Below are 13,844 nucleotides of genomic sequence, written 5' to 3'. Positions count from 1 at the left end.
TCTTAATTTGTGTTGTGAAGATAAACGAAGGTCTTACAGGTTTGGAACGACATGAGTGTGAGTAATGACATAATTTTCATTCGTGGGTTAAGTATCCCTTTAAAAACTAGGTTTCTTGATAGTCTTTAAATTTGTTAGCTGATTTTATATAATAAATAAAACATTATTATTTTTTTTTAATAAAAAGCATCAAGACAGTTTAGGTTCTGTATCATTTATATATAATGCTATTTACATTATTTTATATATTATGTTCCCATGTGAGTTCTTTTGCTGAACTGTGCATATACAAACTGTTGATGCATTATTAAAGGGGTGATATATATCAGTGAGTATATATAGATGTGTGTATATAGCCTATATATCTGTGTGTGTGGGTTTGCTTTGTATATCCTGGTGGGGACTTCAACCTGAATACACACAGACTCATGGGGACAGAAGCTTATAAATCATACAGAATTAGTTTTTTTGTTTTTTTTTTTGAGAAGGTACAAATGAAAAAACGTTTCCTTTGACGGTAGGTTTAGGTGTAGGGTTGGTGTAGGGTGATAGAAAATATGGTTTGTACAGTATAAAAACCATTACGCCTATGGAGAGTCCCTACAAGGATAGCTGACCAGATGTGTGTGTGTGTGTGTGTGTGTGTGTGTGTTGAAGTTTTTGTTATTAAATATGCCTCCAAGCTGAGTTTGGATTGTGAATCTGATTTGGGGATGGTGAGGTTCGTGGTTTCAAGGTTTTTTAGGAAATAATGTGGAACTGTTGCTGTGTGACACACCACAGGCCCATAGTAATCACTGAAATCTGACTTTTTTATTTTTTAGTTTTATTTTTACATTTCTAATATGGAGCTTTTAAGTCATTAACTGTATGTAACCCCACTATCACCTGTAACAGACACTGTTAAATTCTATCCATCAAGAGGAGGTGACAAGATGGCCATTATAATGTTTGATTTGTGTTGTTTGTTTACCTCTGCCCTGCAGGGATGCTCCTGGTCAGTCATTTTTGTGGATCTGGATGCTCATAACAGGAACAGACAGACTCTGTGCTCTCTCCTGCCGAGGGAGTCTCGTTCCCATGTGAGTTCTTTTGCCTGCTACTGTATGCATACACTGCTGATCCATTATTAAAAAGGTCATATCATACTTTTATTTTTCTTCCCAGATGTCCACTTGTACTGTAATGTTAGTGTAGTCTTCTTGTGCATCTTTGAATTGTACTACTGTGCATGTAAGGCGTTAGTGTGTATGCTTCCCTTGAATATGAAATGAGTAACAGTCCTTAGCCATTTCTCTTAGCTATTCCTTTGGCTAAGACTGTTCTTTTTATGGGTACTTGATTAGAAATGATAGAAATTCACTTTACAATTTATTCTTTACATAAAAAAGCCTCAGGGTAGCAAACAATTTAGTGTGCTAGCTTCGTGCGGCACTAAGTGATTTAGAAAAGCCTAGCTGGAATGAGCTACAGTATTGATCAGACATTGAGGAAAGTGAATATGATTCTGAATGGAGATTGGATGTGGGGAGAGTCCCAATCTTCTGAAGCTGGGAGAGTTGATGAAGAGGGTGTTTTGAGGGAGAGAGGTGTGCGTTAATGTGATGTCAGAAATTTTAGTAATAGTATTTAGTAATAAATAAATACATTTGGTAATAAATAAACAATAAAATATGTTTACATAGAGTCCGCAAGAGAAAATAATAGTAGAATTTATAAAAATGACCCGGTACAAAAGTTTACATCCCCTTGATTCTTAATATTGTGTTCTTGCTGAATAATCCACAGCTGTGTTTTTTTGTTTAGTGATAGTTGTTCATGAGTCCCTTGTTTATCCTGAACAGTTAAACTGCCTGTTGTTCTTCAGAAAAATCCTTCAGGTCCCACTTTGGTTTTCCAGCATTTTTGTGTAAAAGCTGGGGGGTGAAAACTTCTTGAATTTGAAGATCAGGGTAAATTTAACTTATTTTGTCTCTGGGGAAACATGCAGGTAACTTCTGTAGCCTCTGAAGGGCAGTACTAAGTGAAAAAATATGATATAGGCACTTATATATACTTCATTCTGTTCAAAAGCCCCCCCCCATCCTTTTTTTTAATGCATTAGCTTTTTTTTAATGCAAAGTGTTTGATATGGGTTGGAAAAACTCATATTTGAGTCATATTTTCCAACTTGATTGATGGAAAGGGTTCAAATAAACAAAAATGCTGAAAAACTAAAGAATTTGTGGGACCTGAATGATTTTTCTGAAGAACAGCAGGCAGTTTAACTGTTTAGAACAAACAAGGGACTCATGAACAACTATCACTAAACAAAACCACAGCTGTGGATCATTCAGGTAACAACACAGTATTAAAGGAACACTCCACTTTTTTTTCAACTTTTCAACTCTAGGGGAGTTGGAAAATGATCCTATTTTCAGAAAAAAAGTGTTCCTTTAAGAATCAAGGGGGTGTAAACGTTTGAACAGTGTCATTTTTATAAATTCAACTATTATTTTCTCTTGTGGACTATATGTAAACGTCTTTAATGGGAAATATCTTATTCAAGTCGATACTAAATAAACAATAACATGCATTTTGCGTGATCCCCTTTATTTTGGTAAAATAAGTAACATTTTTTTGATTCTGAAAGGGGGGATTCAAACTTCTGACCTCAACTGTAAATGTATTTGTTTCATTATGAAAGACATTATTGAAACTTACTGAAACATTATTCATAGCATATCAAACTATTCTACAAAAAATGTAATTTCTTGTGATATGACCCCTATAATTGCATCTGTAGGAAAATATATGACCTCCGATGCACTGGATTTGTCAGGTCACAGGGTGTCCTTTCCATCCTTCACAATGTCCATTAACAATGCATAATTCCCATTCTTCTTTGTGCTGATTTAAATGGAGAACGAAGTGATTTCTGCCAAAGAACAGGTAAATTAGTGCAATTAAGGAAAATGAAGGCAGTGCATTATGCAGAAATTCTTCCTTTGTAAGTTGAGTGAGGTTTGATTCCATGACTTAAAGTGCATAGGCTTATGTATCGCATGTATTAGAGGCTCTTCATGAGTCCGACTAATGTGTTATTAAAACTGCAGAGGCTAATGTAGAAAAATAGCCCATTCTCAGGAAGAGAGTGGTCACTTAACCCTGGGTCCCCTCGATATTTCCTGATGCAAAGCGAATTCAATAGAAGAGCAGTGAGTCACTCAATGTCCATTTCTTATGCAAGTGCTCTTCTCATGTAGAACACCGATTCGGCCCTCCTGCCCTGCATCAGCTACCCCGCGTTCGCCGTGGATGACGACGCTCTATATTCCCAGACTCTTGACAAGATAGTCCGCAAACTGAAGGGCAAGTACGGCTTCAAGCGCTTCTTACGGGACGGCTATAGAACAGCCAATGAGGACAAGAACCGCAGGCACTACAAACCTGCCGAGATGAAGGTGAGTGTGGTTAGCATATTAGCTGAAATGAAAGAAGGTGGAGAAAAAAAGGAAATTCAGTGAGGAAAGGAAAATGAAAAGAGCCTTTTCCCCATATTTGGGATGAGTTATGACTAGCCTCAGGTTTAGCCCTTTTATTTCAGAAACAGAGATTTTGCTATAAAGGTTAGCGACAGATCTAATAAATGGCGTTCAGGCATTTTTATATGCATCTTTTAATCTGGTGCAGATTTGCTTATTTATCTATCTCTCAGGAGAATGCGAGGGCTGTGGGTAAATCCCATTTGATTGGGTTGAACTGCGAGGATATTAACTCCAGAATTAGCCTGGGAACACGCTGCGTCTGAATCTGAAGTCTGAAAAGGGGAGATTTAACCGGCAGCAAATCATCACATCAGCTGCCGGAGATGACCTCCCACAATAAACAAGAGGGAAATGAGAAAAGTAAGAAAAAAGAAGAAAAGTCCTCTTAGAAGGGCCAACAATACATTTACCCGACTACTTAATCCACCCCTAATAAGAAAGTATCATAGTACTATCATGTGTTGTAGACTGTGATACTATGGCAGTACCAAGCTATTCCTTTATCCAGACTATGATTCAATTGTTTGGGGTCAGTAAAGGTTCTTTTACTGAATTAAAGAGGTCATGAACTGAGAAACGAAAATCCCTTGATATTTTAACATATAAAGTCATTGTACTTTAAAAACATCTTGTAAGTTTCAGAACTCAAAACTTTCTCATTAGTCTAAAAACTTATACTGAAGCCAATCTGTCAAAATGACAGGTTGTGGAATGTATGATTCTGTGGCTAAACGCTAGCTCCGCAGAAGAAGATCAACGCTACATCACTGTCTGTTTAGCCACGCCCACCGATTCGTGCACATAGTGCATATAACGAGAGGCAAACGCAGGTCTTCGCAGAAGCCAAACGATAAAGTTGGCTCCAAATGCAGCAAGATGCTGTACAGTGCCAAGTTGTGGAAAAACAGTCTTTGCATTTCCTTCCTTCTGATCCCAGCATTAGGAAAGAGTGGATGAACTTTATTTTTAATGAAGTTCCAGACCGCGTCAGTAAGAACTTGATCCTTTGTTCACTTCATTTTATTGTGGATTCGCTTACAAACTAGGCACGATTCAACACAGGATTTTTAGAAACAGCTATATTGTATCTGACAGTTATGCCACACCACAAAAGTGTGAGTAACTGTTTTTATTATGTGGTCACTATTGCTTTGTCTGTTATGACAGATTGTTTGATATGTAGTAAGTGAATATTTATGCCTTTTGAACCTAAATCACATCAGCGTCATCTGTGAAGGATGTAGGCTGTCAAACATACACAACTGTTAGCCAATCATAGCAGTGGGCGTTTACTTCCAATCCATCTACACTGCCCTCCAAAAGTTTGGAAACACCCCTGGCAAAGTGTGGTTTTGGGCGATATCATCATAAATCCTTATCATTTTTTGGTGCAAATACATTAAAGTAACTTGACATTATCATTGAAGACCAGCAATAATAAGTTTCATTTTGATTACATAATAATGGCAATATATACATGTCAAAGTCAGACATTCCCCTTTGCCAGCTGTGATGCCTGGTTACTGGTTTAAACTTGGCCCAGGTTTTTAAAAGTTTTTTTGGGTCAGCACACCTTAATAGCTTCAACAATTGGTTGCCAATTAAGTTTAGAATACAATGAATTTAGGCCCAGATTATGCAGAGCTGTAATAGCTGCTGATGGTGGATATTTTGATGAATCAAATTTTTTTACTGTTTATGTAATAAAATATGTTTTCATAGTTTTTGTTGTCCCTTATAAGTGCAAAATGATCACAAATTGAAATAAATTCATGCCAATGTTGTCCAAAACCCACTTTTCTAGGGTGTTTTCAAACTTTTGGAGGGCAGTGTACAATCCGCCATCTCAGCCAAACATAATAAGTGGACCTCAGAGAACAGTACAAAATAATAATAAAGGCAGTTTATGATCACTTTAAACATTTATATTTACAAATGTTACAAAAAAGTTCTGTTTAAGATAAATGCTGTTTCTTTTAACTTTATAATTATAAAAGAAGCCTTTAAACAAAACATGGTTTTCGCAAAAATATTAAGCAGCTGATAATAATATGAAATGTTTCTTTAGCATCAGCTCAGCATATTACAATGATTTCTGAAGGATCATGTGAAACTGAAGGCTATAGTAATAGCTGCTGAAAATTCAGCTTTGCCATCACAGGAATAAATTACATTTACTTTTTTTTTTTCATATTTTCAAATATATTTAAAAAACACAGTTGTATTAAAGGAGAAGTTCACTTCCAAAACAAAAATTTACAGATAATGTACTCACCCCCTTGTCATCCAAGATGTTCATGTCTTTCTTTCTTCAGTTTTTTGAGGAAAACATTTCAGGACTCTTCTCCATATAATGGACTTCTATGGTGCCCCTGAGTTTAAACTTAAACCTAAAAAGGGCTCTAAACAATCCCAGCTGAGGAAAAAAAAAATAATAATTTGTATATTTTTTTAACCTCAAACGCTCGTCATGTCTAGGTCTGTGTGAACTCTTGTTTTTTTCTGGTTCAAGACAGTTAGGATATGTCAAACTCCCATTTCATTTTCTCCTCCAACTTCAAAATCGCCCTACATCGCTGCAGAAGTACCAACCCAGTGTTTACAAAGTGAACTTGCAAAGAAGGTCAAACGCCCTTTACAAAAAAAGGTGAAACAGCGACATAGGACGATTTTGAAGTTGGAGGAGAAAATGAGATAGGAGTTTTTCGACATAGCCTAACTGTCATGAACTGGAAAAAAAACAATTCACAAAGACCTAGACATGACAAATGTTTGAGGTTAAATAGTATTTCATAATATTATTGTTTTTACTTTATTTAAAAAAACACACACACACAGATCAGAAGAGACTTTTTACATCATTAAAAGTCTTACATCAAAATTGTAAACAGTTTTGTTCTTTTAAATAGTATATGAGTGAAAGTGGTTTGCTGGTCTTCGATTATGATCTCCCAGTTTGACCATCTGAAAAGTGCTCAGAACCTCTCCAAATCCAGCCAACAGACCAGCCTGATATACAGTAGGCTGGTTTTGATGGGGTTTTTTTGACTGGAACAGTATTGTTAGTGTGATAGTCATTTTCTTATAGGTGGGAAGCAGTCCATGTAATGTCATTTGATGTTTTTTTATTATACATAAAATCATTGTATTATGAATTACGTTCTTGATATCTTCGTGTTGTCAGCCTGTCACGCTCAGACAAATGCAAGCTCTTCTGCGTGGTTGGAGTTTCCATTCTGTTGAACCCATAACTAAGTTATGATGGCGGAGGATTTTAAGCCTGAATGTCTCATAGTGACTGAATGTCCTCTGGTGAATGATACAGTCTCACTAAGTAATTGTGGTAAGTGGAGCCAAAGACCCATGAGACTCCTCCTGTTTACTGTGAGTAGGCCTCAGTGTCTGCTCTTTTCCGCCCAGGAGACATTTATTTAATATGTCTGAGCCCCCTTCCATTTGACTACACTTCTCTGTCTCTCTCTCTTTCTCTGGGTGGTTACAGAAACTGACATTAAGGTGAATAAAAGAACCAAAAGGGGATATTATTTTTAGTCTTTCAGGGTTTAATGTAAGCCTGTTGGTTCAACCAGTGTTAAGAAACCGCTTATGGTCTTGAAAAAATGGTCCTTTGAATCAAATTATTTTTCACTGTTAGTTAGAGAGTAGATTAATTTAGTTATTCCCTCTCAGTTTTAAAAGTTGGCTATGCAAGTGCCTTGTTTTTTTTTGTCCTGAAACAGTTTATGTGCGATATGCCAATGATGCGAGACCAGTCCAATTAACAGCCTTTATTTCATTACATCCTAATCTCTCGCTCTTATCTCCTAATGCCACGGCGATTGTCTTCCGAGATTGCTGGCGGAGATAGAGAAGTCTTAATTACATTTGGGAAAGGTTGAAAGACATTTTGTTCCCTGTCAGCCATCAAAGTGTGCTTTAGATTTTGTACCTCTTAAGCAGCTCACAAGATTTCTTTTTTCTGAAGACGAATCATTCGAATTGAGGTTGTCATATAATTGGCAGCGATGAAAAGAGGATCACGGAATTGTATTAGGAACGTTTCATGTCGTGAATAGCAAGACTGTTGTGAATGCGTGAGCTCATAAGCTTCGTAAGTTTTAATTGCAGCTTGGAAAGTGGGATGCTAAATGTGGTATAATTGCGTGTAGATCAGAATGCACCATGAGCAAAAACAGTCCCACACAAAATTGCTTGTGTTAATCTCCATTTATTTGGTTAGATATTGATACAAATGTTTCTGATGGATTACTCCCTTAGTAAACTCAATCTGCCTGCATATGTGCACATGTAACCCTAATTTCAAATCCTGTTTGAGAAGAAATCCTCTCTCTGTTTTTCCAGAGCATCTGTAGGCACTTAAATCTTGACTTATACTTTTAAATGAATGCGATAAAACAAGCAGCAGTCGCATAATTTGAATTAATCATTGGTTTTTCACACTCACAAACCATCTCTACATCTGAGTTGATTTTAATTTCAAACCCAAGTGATTCATGGCCCAGCTCTAGGGAAAGAGAGACGGAGCACTATGGCTTTTTAATGGAGTTTCTGCTTGACTGCTATACTTTACTTCAACATAATTGTTTTCTGTTTTCCTCAACTGTCGTAACTGGAAAACAGAGGTTGTCTGGCATTTCCTCTCAATGATTTGAAGGGCTTCCATTTTATGTATGTGCATTATGCTGCAGGTAACAGATTGCTGTAAGTCAGTCAAAGTACAGGTTGTGTGTGGCACTGAAAATTTACTAACCGTTTGAACATGTTGTTTTTTGCTCATTTTAATCTAACAGCCACATTACAAATCACACAGGTACACTGAGGAATTTACTTTTTTTTATTCTCTTGTTCAGTGAACAACAACACATTTGAACAGTAATGATGTTGTTGAATCATTATATGATGTTTATGTAATGACTCCTCATGTGGTGCCTTATTTTCTGCCCTGTTATGTTTTTCAGCTCTTCGATGGGATCGAGTGCGAGTTTCCTCTTTTTTTCATCTATATGATGATTGATGGTAAGATTCACGAATATTAAAGAGATAGTTCACCCAAAAATGAGAGTTCGGTTACTAATTACTCACCCTCATGTCGTTCCAAACCCGTAAGACCTTCGTTCATCTTCAGAACACAGATGAAGATGTTTTTGATGAAATCCCAGAGTTTTCTGACGATGAACCACTGATTTCAAATGGACTGTTTGAACGATGTCCTTACGGGGTCAGAAAGTGCCGTTTTTTTATAAAAAATATCTTAAAGAGGTCATCAGATGCAAAGTTCACTTTTTCATGTTGTTTGAACATTAATGTGTGTTGTCAGTGTATGTACAAATCTACCCTATAATCATAAAAATCCATGCAGTGGTTTTTAATTAATCTGTAAAAATAATATCCCCTTTTTCAAATCGAGCCGTTCTCAGATGCCTGTCGGTTTGGCGTCACACCGACAGAGGCCGCTCCCACGATAGTTGATTGACATGTGAGCATCTTACCTCAGATCAGCTGTCACAGTCCGACCTCCATTGTTTCGATGTAAGTTAGACAAGAATATCTCAGATTGAGCGATTGAGGTGTTGTGTTGCTGGATGTAATAATAAACATAGTAGTCGTCATTTACTCCCGACATCTGAGCAGCTGAAGATGCAGTGGATTAAGTTTGTTTGTGAAGGGAATGTGCCTCCTGATCTACATAAATGCGTCTATGTTTGCGCAAATCATTTGTGATCCAGCTTCACTTACAGCAGAAGTGAGTATAAGGGTTTTTTATGAATCTCTGCAATCACCTTTCCTACCTAACATGCTAGTTAGAAAGTTCAGCAGCTAAACGCGGCTAAATGCGGCTAAAGTAAACAGGCTCGTCACTCAACAGAGAGAAAAGAGGGGTGGGGCGAGCAGAGCTCATTAACATTTAAAGCAGCCTTGACCAGAACATGATGGTTTTTGCAGAGCTGATTTTGACTAGGTAAAAAGGGTGTATATTATAGTCTTTTCATTAAGACCCTAAAGAATCATATCAACTTGTGGAAAATGGGCATCCGATGACCCCTTTAAATTGTGTTCTGAGGATGAACAAAGGTTTTATGAGTTTGGAATAACATGAGGGTGAGTAATTAATGACAGAATTTTCTTTTTTTTGGGTGAACTATCCTTTTAACTGGTCTCTTTTATATAATATTGTGTTTCACTGTAAAAACACTGTATTCTGTTAAATGTACTGTAAAAAAAGAAGATTTCTAAAAATTGCATATTGATGCCTGTATATTTAGCGGCTTATAACTGCATTAAATGTTGTTTAGTGATGTTATGCTGATTTACCAGTTCACTTGAAGTACCTAAATTAAAGTTTTGAAAAAAAAATACCATCATAGTAAAACACATGATGCTGAAATAATGCAATAAACGTTAATTTAACAACATTAGATGTAACATACAACCCTTATTTTAGTGTAGAAACAGTTATTTCAACAAATAACTGTTATTCTAACAAAAAAAAAAAAAAAAATCAAATGTTTCTGTATATATATATATATATATATATATATATATGTATGTATGTATGTATATGTGTATATATATATACTGTATGTATATATATATATATATATATATATATATATAATTATTATTATTATTTTTTTTTTTTTTCATTTCCAAAAACTGTAAATTACCATTAAATTACATGAAATGTCTAGTACAGTTTTTTATATAGTATGGGAACTTACCGTTGACCAATTAATAGGTTTTTACTGTAGCACTTTTATAGCCTTTTAGTGTTAAAATCACAGTCATACAGTTATTTATTGCAGAGATATGCTGAGCTTGCTGAAATCAGGGCAACTTGTAAAAATGTCCTATCTCTGAGAAATATTACGTAGTGGAATGGGGATGTAGTGTTTTATAATTTCCTTTTTGTTGACCTTTTCTTCAGGTGTGTTTAGGGGAAATCCTGCTCAAGTCAAAGAGTACCAGGAACTGCTAGAGGCCGTCATCTTCCAGTCCTTTGAGGGTAACTTGCAGACACACACATGCATATGCACATCTTGTTGGACAAACTGCCAAAGCTTGTCACGTTGTGATGGACTCTGCTTGCCAGCCAGTGTCCTCCAGTCCCTGCCAATGACTGTTATTTTCCCATTACTCTTTATTAAAGTGGTCCTTTCGTATTCATCTCTCCCTGGCTGTGTGATTTCCTCAGACGCATCTCAGTCAAGTGCACAACAGAGGGGATGCTCATTATTTAAACAGACCAGAACACCGGCGATCCCCACAGACAGACAAAACATGCTGTCTGACAGTCCTTCAGACCACAGCTCTTTAGAAGTACAACAATAATAAGCAACTTAAGAACTAGTTCAGGTCTTCTCATTTGCTTGCAGTGAGCCTCACCAGTACAGATGAGAGCTTGGCTTAGTTAATTAAATTATGGTTGACAGAAAAAAAGGTGAATTTGCGGCTAGGTTGGATTGTGCCTGACAGCCTGGTTGCTGCTTTTTCTGCAGGGTTTTTATCTCCTCGTAATTTTTGCAATTTTAATAAATACAGTTTTACATACACCTTGCAGAATCTGCAAAATGTTAATTATTTTACTAAGAGGGATCAAGCATGTTAAAAATAAGATATTTCATATAAATAATGTTAAATTTACAAGAAAAATAATCATTTATATAATAATTCATATGCTTGATTCTTAATACTGTGTTGTTACCTTAATGATCCACAGCTGTGTTTTTTGTTTAGTGATAGTTTATAAATCCCTTGTTTGTCCTGAACAGTTAAACAGCCTGCTGTTCTTAAGAAAAAACCTTTTGGTCGCACAAAGTCTTTAGTTTTTCAGCATTTTTGAGTATTTGAACTCCTTCCAGCGATACTGTATGATTTTGAGATCCATCCTTTCACACTGAGGACAACTGAGGGACTCATTTGTGGCTATTACAAAAGGTTCAAATGCTCACTGATGCTCCAGAAGGAAAAACAGTGCATTAATTAAGTCTTTTTTAATTTGAAGATCAGGGCAAATTAAACTTATTTTGTCTTCTGGGAAACATGTATGGATCTTATGTAGCTTCTGAAGGGCAGTACTAAATGAAAGAATTAATGATATTTAGGCAAAATAAGAAAAATGTACTCATTTTCATTCTGATCAAAAGTTTACACCCCTGGGTTTTCATGCATTGTTTTTCTTTCTGTATTCTGCGATAGTTGCATATGAGTCACGCAGTTGTCCTCAGTGTGAAAAGATGGATCTCAAAATCATACAATCATTGTTGGAAAGGGTTCAAATACACAAACAGGCTGAAAAACCAAGGAATTTGTGGTGTCTTGAAGGATTTTTCTGAAGGGCAGTTTAACTGTTCAGGACAAACAAGGGACTCATGAACAACTAAGAAAAAAAAAAAAAAATAAAAAACACAGCTGTGGATCATTCAGGTAACAACACAGTATTAAGAATCAAGTGTATCAAGTCAAGTGTCTTTTATGTGAAATATCTTATTCAGTTCAGTACTAAATGAAAAATAACATGCATTTTGTATGATCCCTCTTATTTTGATTAAATATTTAACATTTTACAGATTCTGCAAGGTGTATGTGAACTTTTGATCTCAGCTAAGCAATTTCTGTTGAACTGAATATGAGGTATTTTAAATTCCAGACAGAATTCTACCAATAAGTTTATTTATGCATTTGCAAACATAAATAGTTTTGAAAGTGCTGTACCTGTCGAAAGAATGCTTATCAAGGCTACACTTATTATTTCAGAAATGCAGTAATTTATTTATTGTAGTATTATTGTCATTTTTTTAAAAGATGTATTTGTATGTCAATGTCACCTGATTCTTCAGAGTCATTCTAATACGCTGATTTGGTGCTAAAGACAACAGTATATTAGGCTGTGAATAATTATCATTAATCATGATTAATCGCAACCAAAATAAAAGTTGCTGTTTACATAATGTTTGTGTGTGTGGTTGCGTTTAATTGTGATTTATTTTAGCCCTAATATATTGTTATCTTTAGCACCAAATCAGCATATTAGAATGAATTATGTGACATTAAAATAAGGAGTAACGACTGCTGAAAATTTAGCTTTGTCATTGGTTGCGATTAATCACGATTAATCGTTTGACATATATTAAGAACAGCATTCATTTAAATGTAAACATGTTTACTGTCACTTTTGATCAACTGAGTGCATCATTGTGGAATAAAATTTTAAATTTCTTTCAAAAAAATCTTACTAACCCCATATTTTTGAAAAATAGTTCATATTGTTTTAGTACAGTTGGGACAGCCTAGTCACCAGCAGCATCCAACTCCACACCACAGAACTGTCTCATGTACATACACAAGGCACTCTAGGACTCAACATTTTGTCTAATTTGATTCTCCGCAGGCCACGCTGTTATTCCCAAGTATTACTACGTGCCGGCAGACTTCGTAGAGGCTGAACAGAAGAATCATGGCAGCCAGAAGCGCTTCCCCAGCAACTCGGGACGTGATGGGATGCTGTTCCTCTGGGGACAGGCCCTCTATAACATCGCTAAGCTGCTGGGTGAGTTTCAGATCTATCCAGAGCCCAGGGGTCAGGCCCATTCACAGACACACAGTAAAAGAGTTTACATAAATGTTCTTTTATTTATTCATGCAGTGACTTTGTGGCATTTGCTCACATTCCTCAAAAGGAAAAAGACCCAAAACCGCTGTGAGCTCTCTGAAAGCAACAGACAAAATGGTTTATAAACTAAATGAAATAATAGGATTGGATTAATGGAGGTCAACGAATGTGTTTTATGAATCGCAGTGATTGTGTGAAAAATTGTTATTTAGTTACCCTCAAGCTGGTATGATTTTCTTTTTTTCTTTGGAGTCCAAAAGGTTATATTTTTCAAACTACTTCTTTTCAATGCAGTGAAAGTGGGGGCTGCTGCTTTGAAAAAGGACAAGAAAACAACATAAAAGCAATCCATGTGACTTGTGCACTATTCTTCAAGTCTTCTGAAGACATTTTTATGAAGAACAGATAGAAAATGGAAGTCATTATTCATTAATCTTCTCCTCCACCATAGCTTTTTTGGACTGATCGTGCCACATCAAGTTTGATTTTCAGCGAATATCAGATTCTGAGTCTAATAACTATTCTTATTAAGTATTAACATGATTTTCCCCACAAAATATTGTATTTTCAGCAATGTTATTACCATGCTGCACACCCATAATGATTCATATTGTAGACAAGTGATTCATGTGTTTGCGCTGCAGTAATATTCAGACCAGCAGAGGCATTAGTAATCTGTGGAAAAG

At 36.0% G+C, this 13,844-nt stretch overlaps 1 protein-coding gene across 3 annotated transcripts in view; it reads left to right on the top strand.

The window, feature by feature from the left end:
* phkb (phosphorylase kinase, beta) overlaps nt 1-13,844 on the top strand; it is a 90,648-nt gene that overhangs the window by 38,187 nt on the left and 38,617 nt on the right. For all 3 annotated transcript variants that reach the window (XM_051114578.1, XM_051114579.1, XM_051114577.1), the window contains 5 exons: nt 987-1,082; nt 3,246-3,443; nt 8,507-8,564; nt 10,474-10,551; nt 12,937-13,095. In XM_051114578.1, coding sequence (XP_050970535.1) covers nt 987-1,082; nt 3,246-3,443; nt 8,507-8,564; nt 10,474-10,551; nt 12,937-13,095 — 589 coding nt within the window. The remainder of the gene's footprint in view (nt 1-986; nt 1,083-3,245; nt 3,444-8,506; nt 8,565-10,473; nt 10,552-12,936; nt 13,096-13,844) is intronic.

The sequence above is a fragment of the Labeo rohita genome, chromosome 7, assembly GCF_022985175.1.
Source record: "Labeo rohita strain BAU-BD-2019 chromosome 7, IGBB_LRoh.1.0, whole genome shotgun sequence".
Classification (NCBI taxonomy): Eukaryota; Metazoa; Chordata; class Actinopteri; order Cypriniformes; family Cyprinidae; genus Labeo; species Labeo rohita.
This window is presented reverse-complemented; position numbering and strand designations above follow the sequence as displayed.